Source organism: Falco cherrug, chromosome 7 (assembly GCF_023634085.1).
Source record: "Falco cherrug isolate bFalChe1 chromosome 7, bFalChe1.pri, whole genome shotgun sequence".
Lineage (NCBI taxonomy): Eukaryota > Metazoa > Chordata > Aves > Falconiformes > Falconidae > Falco > Falco cherrug.
Genome location: NC_073703.1, coordinates 14884404 through 14897194, shown reverse-complemented (window position 1 = coordinate 14897194; position 12791 = coordinate 14884404). Strand labels below are relative to the sequence as shown.

General features: G+C 35.2%; 2 protein-coding genes across 4 annotated transcripts in view; one reads left to right on the top strand and one right to left on the bottom strand.

Moving 5' to 3' along the window:
- The window catches only part of LOC114015106 (uncharacterized), a 97120-nt gene that overhangs the window by 47501 nt on the left and 36828 nt on the right, over positions 1 to 12791 (bottom strand). The gene's annotated exons all lie outside the window — the stretch shown is intronic.
- The window catches only part of FGF7 (fibroblast growth factor 7), a 29970-nt gene continuing 17404 nt past the window's right edge, over positions 226 to 12791 (top strand). Inside the window, exons 1-2 of one of the 2 annotated variants that reach the window (XM_014277562.3) lie at positions 226 to 435; positions 1318 to 1512. In XM_014277562.3, coding sequence (XP_014133037.1) covers positions 396 to 435; positions 1318 to 1512 — 235 coding nt within the window. In that variant the 5' untranslated portion in view covers positions 226 to 395. Of the gene's footprint in view, positions 436 to 927; positions 1513 to 12791 lie in introns of both variants that reach the window. The other variant, XM_005436255.3, reaches the window with a different exon arrangement.

Below are 12791 nucleotides of genomic sequence, written 5' to 3'. Positions count from 1 at the left end.
ATGCAAAGCAATTCTACCCCCACACTGCAGAATATATGTTTTTAGAAAGTGGATTCTTGGAGATTTAAAGTATAAACTATGTACATAGCTCCCTCTGATGACCATTGGACACGATACAATGCAAGGCTCCTTTTATTTTTGTTCGTGCATTCAACTGACAGCTGACTGGTTAAATTCTAATTGCTTCCAAGTGAGGTCAGCAAAGGTATTTATCGAAAAGGACTGAACAACAGGCTCAACACACACACATGCACGCGCACGCATAAGCACATACACACCATCTCTCCAGCGCGTTGATTTATGGAAACAATTATAATTCTAGTGGAGCCTTTCTGAGCTGAGAAAGTTTGTAGCTACAGTAGAGTGTCTCATGTTGCAAAAAGCAGACAACAGAAATGGAGTACTTGAATATCCAGCTCTTATCAACAGGAACAAGTAAGTTATCTGTCCTTTACAAGAGCATTCAACAGTTTCTAATAGCTAGTAACTTTTATCTTCGTTTGTATATACTAGACTTTTAAAAAGCATTAAGAGAGCGATTTCTGTTAATAAACTGAAAGGGGTAGGAATAGAAATACAAGACTAAGACTGTGAGGTCTGTTTTGAAATCTGATAGATTGTCCTAATAGTGAATACATAGTTATGAAGTAATCAGCAGAATTTTACCATGCATGATGAAGTAGTTCAACTGAATCAATAGGGGTTTTTTTGGAGGACTTAAAACTGAGGACAAAACTATGTTTACAGTCAGTTTAAAAGTCTGTTTATGTAAAAAGTTGTGTGAGAGATCTATTGCATATACATTTGTGTATTTTTAAAAAATGAGCTTAGCATGTCATACATTTATGTGTAGTACTTTTCAGTAGCATAATGTATCCTTGCACGTTTGTAAGAACTGAGCACTTACACATGCACCTTTTCTCACAGATCTTTTACTTTCAGTGCAAGCAGCAAATTCAAGTAGTACAGAAGGTCACGACAACAAAGGTTTTTATAACTTGTGTCTTTAAAGGATATTCTGACTGAAGAGATATTTAAGAAGCTCTTCTATTTCGCCATTAACTATTAAGGAATAACGATCAGAATTCTAGAAGAGGGAACAATCTCATTTAAATGAATCTGTAACTCGTAAAGACAGAAGGCAGGTCAGTGACCTAAGAGCAACAGTCTACTTGAGATTTAATTTTCATTATGTTGTTCATGAACACCCAGAACACTGCACTATAATGCACAAATGGATACTGACATGGATCCTGCCAATTTTGCTCTACAGATCATACTTTTACATTATCTTTCTAATGGGCACTATATCTTTAGCTTGCAATGACATGACTCCAGAGCAAATGGCTACAAATGTGAACTGTTCCAGCCCTGAGCGACATACCAGAAGCTATGATTATATGGAAGGGGGGGATGTAAGAGTGAGAAGACTTTTCTGTCGAACTCAGTGGTATATGAGGATTGATAAGCGAGGCAAAGTAAAAGGGACAAGAGAAGCAAACAACAACTACAGTAAGTAATATTTTTGGTTTTTCTGTTCCTAAGTTTTTTGAAATTTATACATCATTGTTTCCTGTTCCTTGATTTATTGTAATTTCAAAAGAATTTTGTAGAATATACTGAGCATTGTATAAGAAAAGTTTTCCAATTAATCCTACAGCAGGACATTTGTTACTGATTTTGAAATGCGTCATTTTAAATACTACATTGTAGATCTGCTAATGTATTAGCTACAGCTGGTAACTATTAGCAAACAGAGAGCCTATTTTAACAAGTGAATTAAGGTTGTAAGTATGGAAATGTATAACCACAAACTCTGCTCATAAAATACTTATGAAACTTTAAACGACATTTATATAGTCCACAAACTACCTAAAAGTCTGGTGTGTTTGAATTAACAATTAAAACATATGCAATATTAGAAAGTTCAATGGAAAGAATTATGTAAACTCTCTTGCAAAATCTTTTAGATAGTTTGCCAAGCCAGGAACAAAATCTATTATAGTTTCTGCAGTTCATTATTACAATGATCATGATGCTGAAAAAATACTCTCTCCCCTTTCTTCCAAAAATATGACTCATCTAGAGAGAATGGACATACAATATTTTGCAAAGCTGTACCTAATACAATTTTTGAACTGGCAAAAGAATTGTGTACTGATTTGTATTTTCCACACAAATACCTATATATCTTCCATTTACACTTGGAGGAGTCTATTTTACAGTCACTATTTTTGCCACTTCAACTTTCACGTTATTACTAATATATTGTTTATTTAGAGAAACATGACATTTACTTGAAAAGACATTGTTAAAGACACAACAGGAAAATACATAGGATTATAATGCATATTTCAGAACAAAATCATAAGGAAAAGGGGCCAGACACATGCTGGTCTAGTGTTTATAGTCAACTGAAAGGACAAATATATTTCCAAGGATGCCATTAAATACACTTTTAATGTAGGTTGTATGTATTATTGTGCTTTTATTAGCAGCAGCAGCAAAAGAAATCAATAAATCAAACTTCAAAAACTGTTAGTGTGATTCAGCTTTCAACAAAAGCTGACATTATTTTCTATAAGAACAGCACTTTTGCACACTAAGCGCCTGGTTAGTGGGCTTCATAATTTATTTCTGTACTTCGTTACTACACTAAGTGCTTGGCAACTTGCGTGGCTAAAATTTCATTGACTGATGTTACTGTTTCTTTTAAAATTTGGTTCCATATGTCTCCTTTCTTCCTACACTATTACGTAGTGAATAACCATATTCCTCTGAAAGACAACACATGGCCAGCAGCCAAATAAATTATTTGGTCCATATTCAAGGAGACTCCCATTGAGTTTCAGGAGGACATTGCTACAATACAGATTCATAGGGCTAGTTTTGAAGTGAAATGTTGCTCCCATAAAAAAAACACTGCACAAAATTGTTACTGACTGTTGAAGTATTTTCTTTAAATTTTTGCAGATAAGTGAATATCAACAGTATCCAGTTTTTTTCTGTTATTACTTACAAACACTTTAAAGAAATTATGACAGCATACAGAGCTGAAAAATTATATACATTTGCCTTTCTTAGTTCTAATGATGCTTAAGAAAAAAAATCTTTGCTAGTAATTTACCACTATTTCAAATTCAAGTAAAGGTTCTCAATTTTCTGCAGGATCCCATGCTGCTGAAGCACATTAATGACACCCTGAAACATTCTGGAGTGAAACCATTAAAGAATATCAGATCATTTTGTGCTAAAGGCAATCCATTTTCTTGCTGTTTTCTGAAAACTTTATGAATAGTTAGTGATGGCAACTAACTATTACAAATAACAGAAAGGCGACCTTAAGTCATTAAACCCTTAAATTTATATTGCAGTGAAAAACATTTTAAAATTCTTTTGCTGGTAAAATGCAGTGAGTATCAGGAGAAAAAAACAATCAATACTTGAATGGTTTATCTGGTAACTGATGTGTACTATGATGAACTGTCTCCACTAAAATTAACTCAAGTATGTGGGAAGTCTCCCACCATCTTAACTCTCTTCCTGTAATTTATCTATTGTATACTAGGAAATAATATCCAAATGCTTTTGTTGGACAAGTTGAATAGGGAAATATAAACAAAGAGAACTGGAAAAACGTGAATACTGATAACTTCAGGATTTTCTGAGAAACTAAAAAAAAATCAGTATTGTCAAAAAACCTTTTTTGTCATACTCTCTATTCAACAGAATATGTAAGAAGCCTTTTTGAAAAATGTTTGTAGCGCTTTACTAAAATACCCATGAAGAAAATAATAGGATATGATGGGAAAAATACTAGAACAAAAAAACTCCACAACACTACCCACCTGGACTAATAAAAATTTTCCTAAGCAAAATTTTTAACATTAGAAATTAAACAGACTATTTTTATCCAGGATCTCTGAAAAGCATAACTTTAAAATCATACCCATTACAAAGTTTTATTGATCTGGGTGTTCAAATATTCTGGTTTCATGGTTTCCAGTTCTAAGTTAATAAATCAGACCTGTCTCTCAGGATGGAATCCCAGTACAGTTGCAGCCAAATTAATCAATGGGTACAAAAAGTGTTGCTCTGAGAAGTATCTTCTTATTTTATCCTAATTTTCCACTTAATAAATAAAAGGAATCCTTCTCCCTTTTGAATCACTAACATGTGCTACTAAAATGAAAACAAGAAATAATTCATTATTTTACTATCATAACTTAGCTTCATAAAGCAAGCTGCACTGACAGTCTTGCAGAGTCAACTACTTGTTTTCAGCCCATAAATTGTGAAGCATGAATAACGTGAAGAGCAATCTTTACATTGAGAAATGTCTGTAGAATAACTTCATCATAACTTTGGCAAGTGCCAGAATTCCCAATGCTTTTCTTATCAGTCAAGATTATAAATGTAAGAATGCAAAGATGGTGAGGAATTAGGGTCTTTATTTCAAACTTCTCTAGTAAGTTACAGAGCAAAATATATAAACATATCCTATGAAAGTAACAGCAAAAATAATTAAAGTGTGTAAATTTCCTAAGACACTAATTCTAAAGCCACTGTGTGAAATATATGTGGACTGAAATTCCATGACAAAATTAAATACTGAACCAAATTCTCAACCACCAATTGTAATTAATCTGTATTAGTCATTCACTTGTTTCAAAATGCATTATAAGTTAACTGCTTAGTCCAAGAAATATGCGTGTACTGTTTCAGTGAAAGCAAATGGTTGAATCCTGTTTACAACAGTGATGACCTTTTTAGGTACCCGAAAAATATTATTTGGTGCACATTTCAGAAAGCAGTAGAGCCTTCTGGTGGACATAAAGGTGATAACTCAAGAGTAAAGTGAGCAAATCAGGACAGTGATCTCCACTAAGCAGAGGAAATCGCTTTGCACCTGACCTGCTTTACTTTCATTCTGAAAATTAAAAGGCAGAGGGAGAACTGAGAGTCACATACTGAAAAACAAAAGCAAGAATTAGGAAGCAACCAAGAGATGAGGTCACCCAGAAAAATCTGTCATTATCACGAAAATTCTTCTCTTTGACAATCACTTCTTATATCTTGTCCAAGCCTAAACTACATGCTTTTTACTAAAAAACCAGATTTTCTTTCTTGTTCATGTAAAATAATCTAAGTGGGCACACAAAACAGACTTTTTGAATTCATAACTGTTAACAGTAAAAGTGACTGAACAAATCTTGGAAATAATATGGCAATTTGTTAACACTTTATCTTTGATAGAAAACAAATCTCTTCTTATTACTGCTTGCTCCTCCTTTCATTTCAGTTTGTGTTTTATGAATTTTGCCTGATTTTATTTGATTTCGTTCAGAAAAAAAGGCAGCAAAAATCAGTTTATTTTGACTCTATCCAAGAGGATTTACAACTACAACTGGGTGATGCTTTAGGACTTTCCACGCTCTGTTGCCTTTGGAATCTCATTTTAAAGACTTCAAAGGGTCTGTTAGTTACTAGAAAAGCCTTCCAGGAACCTGAATCCTAAGATGTCTGATCCTATCATATTCCATGTGTGCTCTAAATTCAGAAAATGCCTATTTCCTCTTCTTTTCAGTGGATAAAGCAAAAAAAAAAATAAAAATGTACGGAGAGCTTGGCACAAAATCACTAAAATCTTAAAATTTTTGTTAGAGAACTACTTCTATTTTGATCAAAATCCAACAAGTCAATACTTTTCAGCAATAGTAAATGCACTCTTCACTCAGTTTTGTTCAAAGGTAAACCCTACCTGATGACAAAATACACTTTATGTACATCTTAGTGGTTATACTCAAACTTGCTTAGAAATCAGAATTACTTCCAATAGCATTTCATATATGCTTCTTAGGGTAAAACAAATGTTGGACTATGTATACTGTGCCACTATATAAATTTTATTTCTGCTGCTTAAATACAGATTATATAGAGGAGCAAGAAGATTCAGTATCTGAAAATCAGATCTTTCAAGTCAGGTATTGATGTACCAGATTCAGTTAATGGTTGTGTGTTTTTCAACCAAACAGAAAGTCTGTCTTTGCAACTGTATTCTTGATTTTTCAAGAGGTTGTTGGTTCAACTAATACATTGGCATCAAGAGAAGACTAACCTTCACTAATGTGAAAGTGCTTTTGCTTCACATCAGCACTCTGCTAATCTTTTCAACTGTAACAGAAAGATCTAATTCAAACGGCAATACATGTGTATCCTCTCAAAACAGCCTACAGAGCCAAGGATGACTTTCTCTCCTACAGTGATTAATCAGATCTAAATAGAACAGATTTCCCTGCTCCCTTTCCAGCTGTTTGTCTAGCACTGCTGGTAGATACCACCCCTCAAATTTCAGCCAGCGTAAGAGACTCTATGCCTGTACCTTATCACAAATCCCAGGTTTTCACCATCAACTGCAAAGGTGCAGATAACAGAAGCAGCTGAGTTACGCCCATCTTACAGCTTCTACTGACTTTTTCACTAAGAGCACCCTTTGGGGAAAGTGAGGGCAAGGGAGGAGGGAGTAAAGTCTTGAACCATTGTAGCCAGGTTCTTTAGATCTCACATATCAACATCCAAATCAATGCTCAACTGACACAGTATGGCAGGGGTGCCACATCCCTTAGAATTTACCTCCTGAATCTTCAACACCTTGTCTATACCGTGGTATTTCCCAGCTGAAATGTGTGTAAAGTCAGATTGGTAACAATTTATACTCACTTTCTTCTTACTCTGAACACAAAATGATTGCATAAGCTCTGCAAAGCGAGAATCAAACCTCTGGGCTCAGGCACAGGCAGCAGCTTCCCAAGCTAACATATACCAACAGGGCTATGTCTGCCTGCGTGCGCCTCAAAACTGGGGTGTGAGCAGTGAAAAACATCTAAGCTGAAACTATACACATGTGCTTAAACCAATTCATTTGACCCTGATACACCTTCATAATTCAGCTGTGACTTGGCAATTTTTCTGCATCTCCCAATAGTAGAGATTTATCAGAAATGTTACATTTTTATGGAACCATCAATCAAGTTTAGCAGCCAACTGCAGAAGCAGTTACAGGATACGTTTAACAAGATAAATTGCAGCCCCTTTCTCCCCCCCAGCTTTTTTCTCCCATTGTTTACAATTTCTGAATGCACAAAAAATTTTCAGTATCGTATCATTAAGTGTTATTGCTCCATCCTGAAGAAAATGTGCTGAAGTGGCCCTGACCTGAGACTCAAGAGACTTGAGGCTAATCCAAACTTTTAAGCAATTTTCTTACAGACTTTAAGAAAATTCTTCAAACTCTCTGTGCCTCTGTGAAAAGGAATTATTTGCCTATGTGTAAGAGCTTTAAAAATTATTAGTGAAAAAACTTCCAAACCTACAAAAGAATTGTGTGTTAGTTATAGATATTAAATACTTTTATTATAGAATACTGACTAATAGAATACTAACTAAAGTCACTGAAGTCGGTAGTTAGAAAAACACAGAGTTCAGATGAATATTAAGGAGGCAATTTTCCATACAGGCAAACAGAATTTCTTAGAAAATTCCTTATACAGTCCGTCTTGCAAAACAAAAACAAAATCCAGATATCTCCATTTGCAGCTTCCAGTTTTCTGTATTGTTTGAGTATCTGAAAATGATTTTTTTTAGCTTTTTAGGATCCCCGAGTTGGTTTTCCCCTCTGTCTTCCTTAAAGCTCAGGAAGACCAAGACGTCCTAAACCATATCATTATACTGTTCCACACTACAAGATATCTCAAATGGTAGTATATTTTGGAACACTTTCCTCATCAAAACAGAGTAAGTTTAGGCAAATGAAGGCTGTTACTCTTCTTGGGTGGCACATTGCTTTCATTGCATAATTGACTGTCTATGACTATATTTGGCAACTGTATTTCAATTGTCTTTTTTGACCTTTGACTTTATTTTTAATTTTTAATTCTGGGTATGAGCTGACGGAAAGGTCAAGTTAGCCTTCTGGTGTATGTAATTTAGAAACATTATTAAGAAAAATTTAACAGTGAAAATTCCTATGGCAATAACATAATAGAGGTTAACAATCATAGCACTGAATTGTCACACTTTAAAACTTTCATAACACATGACATCACTTATATAAATGGAAAAAATTCTTTGTAACAATTGGTGCTGAAAAGTTGGAAGTGGATATTCACAGATGTGGCCCACAACTTCATGAAAACACACCAAAAAAGCAATAAAAATACCAATGCAATCAATATGCTCTCTTGACCATTATTTAGCTCCTGAAACAAAGAACAAAATAAGGATTAAACTGTAATGGATTTTTTACAGTGTTTACACACTGCTTATGACATGAATCTAGTACCTGCACAGTTTATCAACAGAAGACTACTATATTCTAAACAGGCTGAATCAGACAATCAGACAGGTAAAGCCCAGTAACATCAGCAAAGCTCTGTCAATTTATTCCAACTGAGCATTTTCTCTTTTAAAGTTATAGGGAGAACCTGACAATTCAAAACCAGAAATAAATAATTAAAAAGTCTAGATATTCCATTAAAAACACTAAAATTTTCCTTCAGTATGCTATCTTTCAAAATTAAGCACAGTCAGAACATTGATCATCAATGCAAAACTATAAACGAAAACACAGAAAACATGACCATTTCATAGCACTTAACACCATAGTAACTTCAACAGGGTGTAACAAACACCACTCATCTCCATCACTTCAATCAAAGCACCTTCTGAATACCCCCATTACCTGTGCGTTTTTTTGAAGGAGTTTCCTAGCGTTAGTACTAGCATACATGCCTTCCCTTACTTCCACTTTTGGTAGCTGGCTTGCTTCTTTTGAAATGTGTTAATAGACACTGGGAGGTGCTATAGACTATAAAAAGAAGCTGATCAGACATGTCCTTGGCCATTTTGATGTCTTGGAATTTTGCTGTTTGTCAAAGTAGAAGGTAATGTATTTCAAGACAGAAAAAAACCCCTACCTGCTAACATTTTCATTAATAACCTGTGCTAATTTGATACAATTTTTATCATGACCTTTAAATGTCAAGTGGGATTTGATATTTCAATCAGAAGTAACTGTTTACAGAAAAAAAAACACCAAACACAAAACCCCCAGAAACTAGAGAACTTTATGATTGTCAAAGAAATTATTGTAGATGAACATACATGTTATCTAGAGCTGAAGATATTAGGGGGAAAAAGCCAGAATCACAATCAACATCAAACTTCGACAAGGTTGCATGTGATTCTGTGCTGAAGTCCCAGAGCTGCGCAGGTGACGCAGTGCCAGGGTTCTGTAGGCTGTCTGCATGCACAGCTGTAAGCAGGGTAGTGGCAAATGGGAATTTTTACATGCTCGTCAGGTGTGTGGAAATCCTCACTGCAAGAGCTTTCTGGCTTCCTGCCTAACACATGCACAACATTGCACTGCGAGGAGAGATATGCATGCCCTTTGAGTAGTCTACGTGAACTCTAAGGGTGGCAATGGTCAGGCTCTCGAGCTAGCCACTGCGGAGATGGATTTGGGAGAAAACGTGGATCTAGCTAAGTCAAGGGAAGAAGGTGGCACAGACCGGGGAATGGACTGATTTTATCCAGTGCTTGTGTAGCTTCTGCAGCAGTGACCTTGTGAAAACAAGAGTTGTACTCCTTGATAGAAACTCTGAAGTACAATAGAAAGGATAGCTGAATCCTAGAGAGTGCAGCCAGTACTAGGTACAATTGGGAAGTGCAACTTTCACCAGCAAAAGCAATCTCAACTCCACCATGCTAATTTATTCCCTTTGGAACAGTCTATATAGCTTAGGGACTGCACATAATGTTCAAGATGACACAAGAAATCCAAGCAGTTCTTGAGTGCTTATTGATGAGATTTTACAAGGGTTTAGGGAACTAGCTATGTAAATGCAGCACATAATAATTCAGTTAATGAGAGTTGCTTGTTAGGGCCACCTTGCTACAAGAGACAGATTTATGCTGTGGGGAAGGCCTGTACGAGACCTCTCTCAGCAACAGTCCTTTATGTTTGCTTATGTGGGGAAACTGCACCTGAGAAGCCTTGAAGTCATCACAGCCATATCACTTTCCAATGCTACAGCAAGAAGCTGTAATACCACCTTTACATAAGGACAGGAACAAATAACTATGCCCGAAGTGAGATTCATCCCAGTTGAATTCCCACCCAGCACCATTGCTTGTATTAGTTTAGCACCATCTTACCAATACCTTGTGTAACATAGTACAAAAAGAAGTTTCTGCCATGCACTAAGCACATCTCAGACAACATATGGACTGCAAGCATGACAAATGCTTTAACAGGACTCTGCCTACAAATGCTGTTACTAATTAAAAACTAAATGGGATACAACTTCAAGAGGCTATTTTCAAGCTAATTGGTGACAAAAAGCCATTATTCCAATTAAAGTAAACACCATTCTAACTGAACCTTTTACATTTTCTACTGAGTGTAGAAATTCTGGTCAGTATTTCCAGCAAAGGCTAAAACCCAAAACCAAATACAAAAGGTACATAATTTCCACGGCAAGTTCTTCTTTAGAACGCTCTAAAATACTTTAAACAAGTCAGAAAAAAGAAACTTTCTAATACATTTTGAACAAATTATGATTCCAAAAAGACCATTCATCCACTCAGGAAACAAATATACCACCTACCTCATCAAGAGACAACATAAGAAACACAGAGAACCTCTTCCCTGTAAAGAACCCTCTTTCTCACTGATGGCTGCCTACAAGGCACTGGCTGTGCCCTCCTTCCTCCCCCTTACTAATGTAATTAACTACACAGGTGTTTTGAGCCTCTTACTCTTCTCTACATCCTGCCACCCCTACAGTACCAGTACTATGTTTTAGGGCACTGAGCATTCTGTCTGAGCATCTGTTTCAGCAGTCAGGAAAGAATTTTTCATATTGAGGCTGTAAAAGACAGTCTGACGTGTTTTCCTACCTTACTAAGAGTGTAACAACCATATATCTGGGTGAACTACTATTGGAGTTTGTAGTTAATTAGTTCAAAGGAAACCAAATATTATGTGCATTTTGAGAGTAGCCTTAGGAGAGTCAGCTCAAATTATAAAGTAAACGGCAAGAGTCCTAGGCCACTTACTTGTCCCTTTAAATGCTTCTTGAGTTGAGCAATGAAAATAATACAGCTACTAATAAAAAAATATTATTTTAAATTATTATCACCAATTTAAATCAGAATGTTCAAATTAGCAAACTGGTCCTCAGGCTACTTGATTCTAAATACCAAACTAAAATTACTTAATATGCCTTCATTTCTGACTGCATCTTTGTGTGACTTGGGAAATTCAGTCTATATTACTGAACATAACCGTCACGCAACAAAATTAAAGAAAAAAAATATTACCACATCTTTCTAGGAAACTGTTACCACATCCTTCAAGGAAATCATGCTCTGTTAATTTTTCTTTTTTTTAGCTAAGTATTCCAGTGTTTTGAATTTTAATTTATTTATTTTGATCATATTGTTCTAGAACATGCTTTGAATGATTTAATGAGAATTTCTGAAATGGCACTTTCATCCAAAAAGAACACTGTAAGCAAAACTGGTCCATACCAAAACCATAAAACTAGCATTAGACCAAACTAGACCAAAAGCAGAATTTTTCATGCAATTTGTAACATATGATGCATAAATCTCCTAATTTACTAAGGTGGTGAACAGCCTAGTTCTGATACAACCAGATTATTTAAGTGAATATGATGAGTTCACATGGCTATATCATTTAAGTAGGAAATTATCTAGTGATAGAAGACATTTTATCATAATTACTGTGAGAAATTATTGGAGAAATTAATCAGAACTGTTTAACATTTGGCATGTAATAAATACCTATCTTTGCCAAAATAAGACTAAATACTAATCTCACTTTTTCTTCCTATATAACAAAATATTTCATCAACACAAGTAGGTATTCTGCACATTGTCTTTTTCAGATAGGATCTGTAGACATCCCAGAGACATCTTTCTAAAAGTGCTGACAAGTACTTAAGGGACATTTCAAGTTACATTTCAAAAAGCAATACTCAAGCCTTAACCCCATAGCACATATATATGGTACTTACATTTCTAAACCACTTCAGATGGTATTTTCAAAAATGGGCAAGTAGCTACTGTTATGCAACTGTGTGAGACAAAATAAACAATAGAACCCACAATTCCTGACTTTCTCTTAATCACTTGCAAGTGATCATCTTGTATCCATAAGATACAATTTTCTTTTTCCCACTAGAGCTAAATTAAACTGTATGACTGCCATTACAAAAATATTTTTTCCTTTTCTCCCTCTTTACATTAGCTGTTGGCTTTTTCCTGTTTGTGATACCATTTTGTTTGGGATACCCTTATTCATATATGATAAAATTTAACAAACATTACAAACAAGACGTGTACAAACAACATGTGCATAAATTGCACATTAATCAGGCTTATTTCCCCAAACAACTAATTACAAGAAATTCTGAAACTAGAATGTAGGTGATCACCCCTTCATAGGTGATGCAGGAAAATGCAGTACATTTCTGCCTGTAAACAGCACTGTTAGTTGAAGATTTTGGATGACATTATATTGTCTTCTCATTCATACTTCAACAATGTAGTTATGGGTACTTTCAGTTGAACATGGCTTAGTAAAGTAGAATTGTTAGTTATAGCTCCTGTTTCATAAGTTCACTCTTTTCCAGCTCCAGACCCATCACAGTGCGATGGTTTGTTCTTTGTTTTCCTCCTAACAGCTATCTGGCAGCTGCATCCCA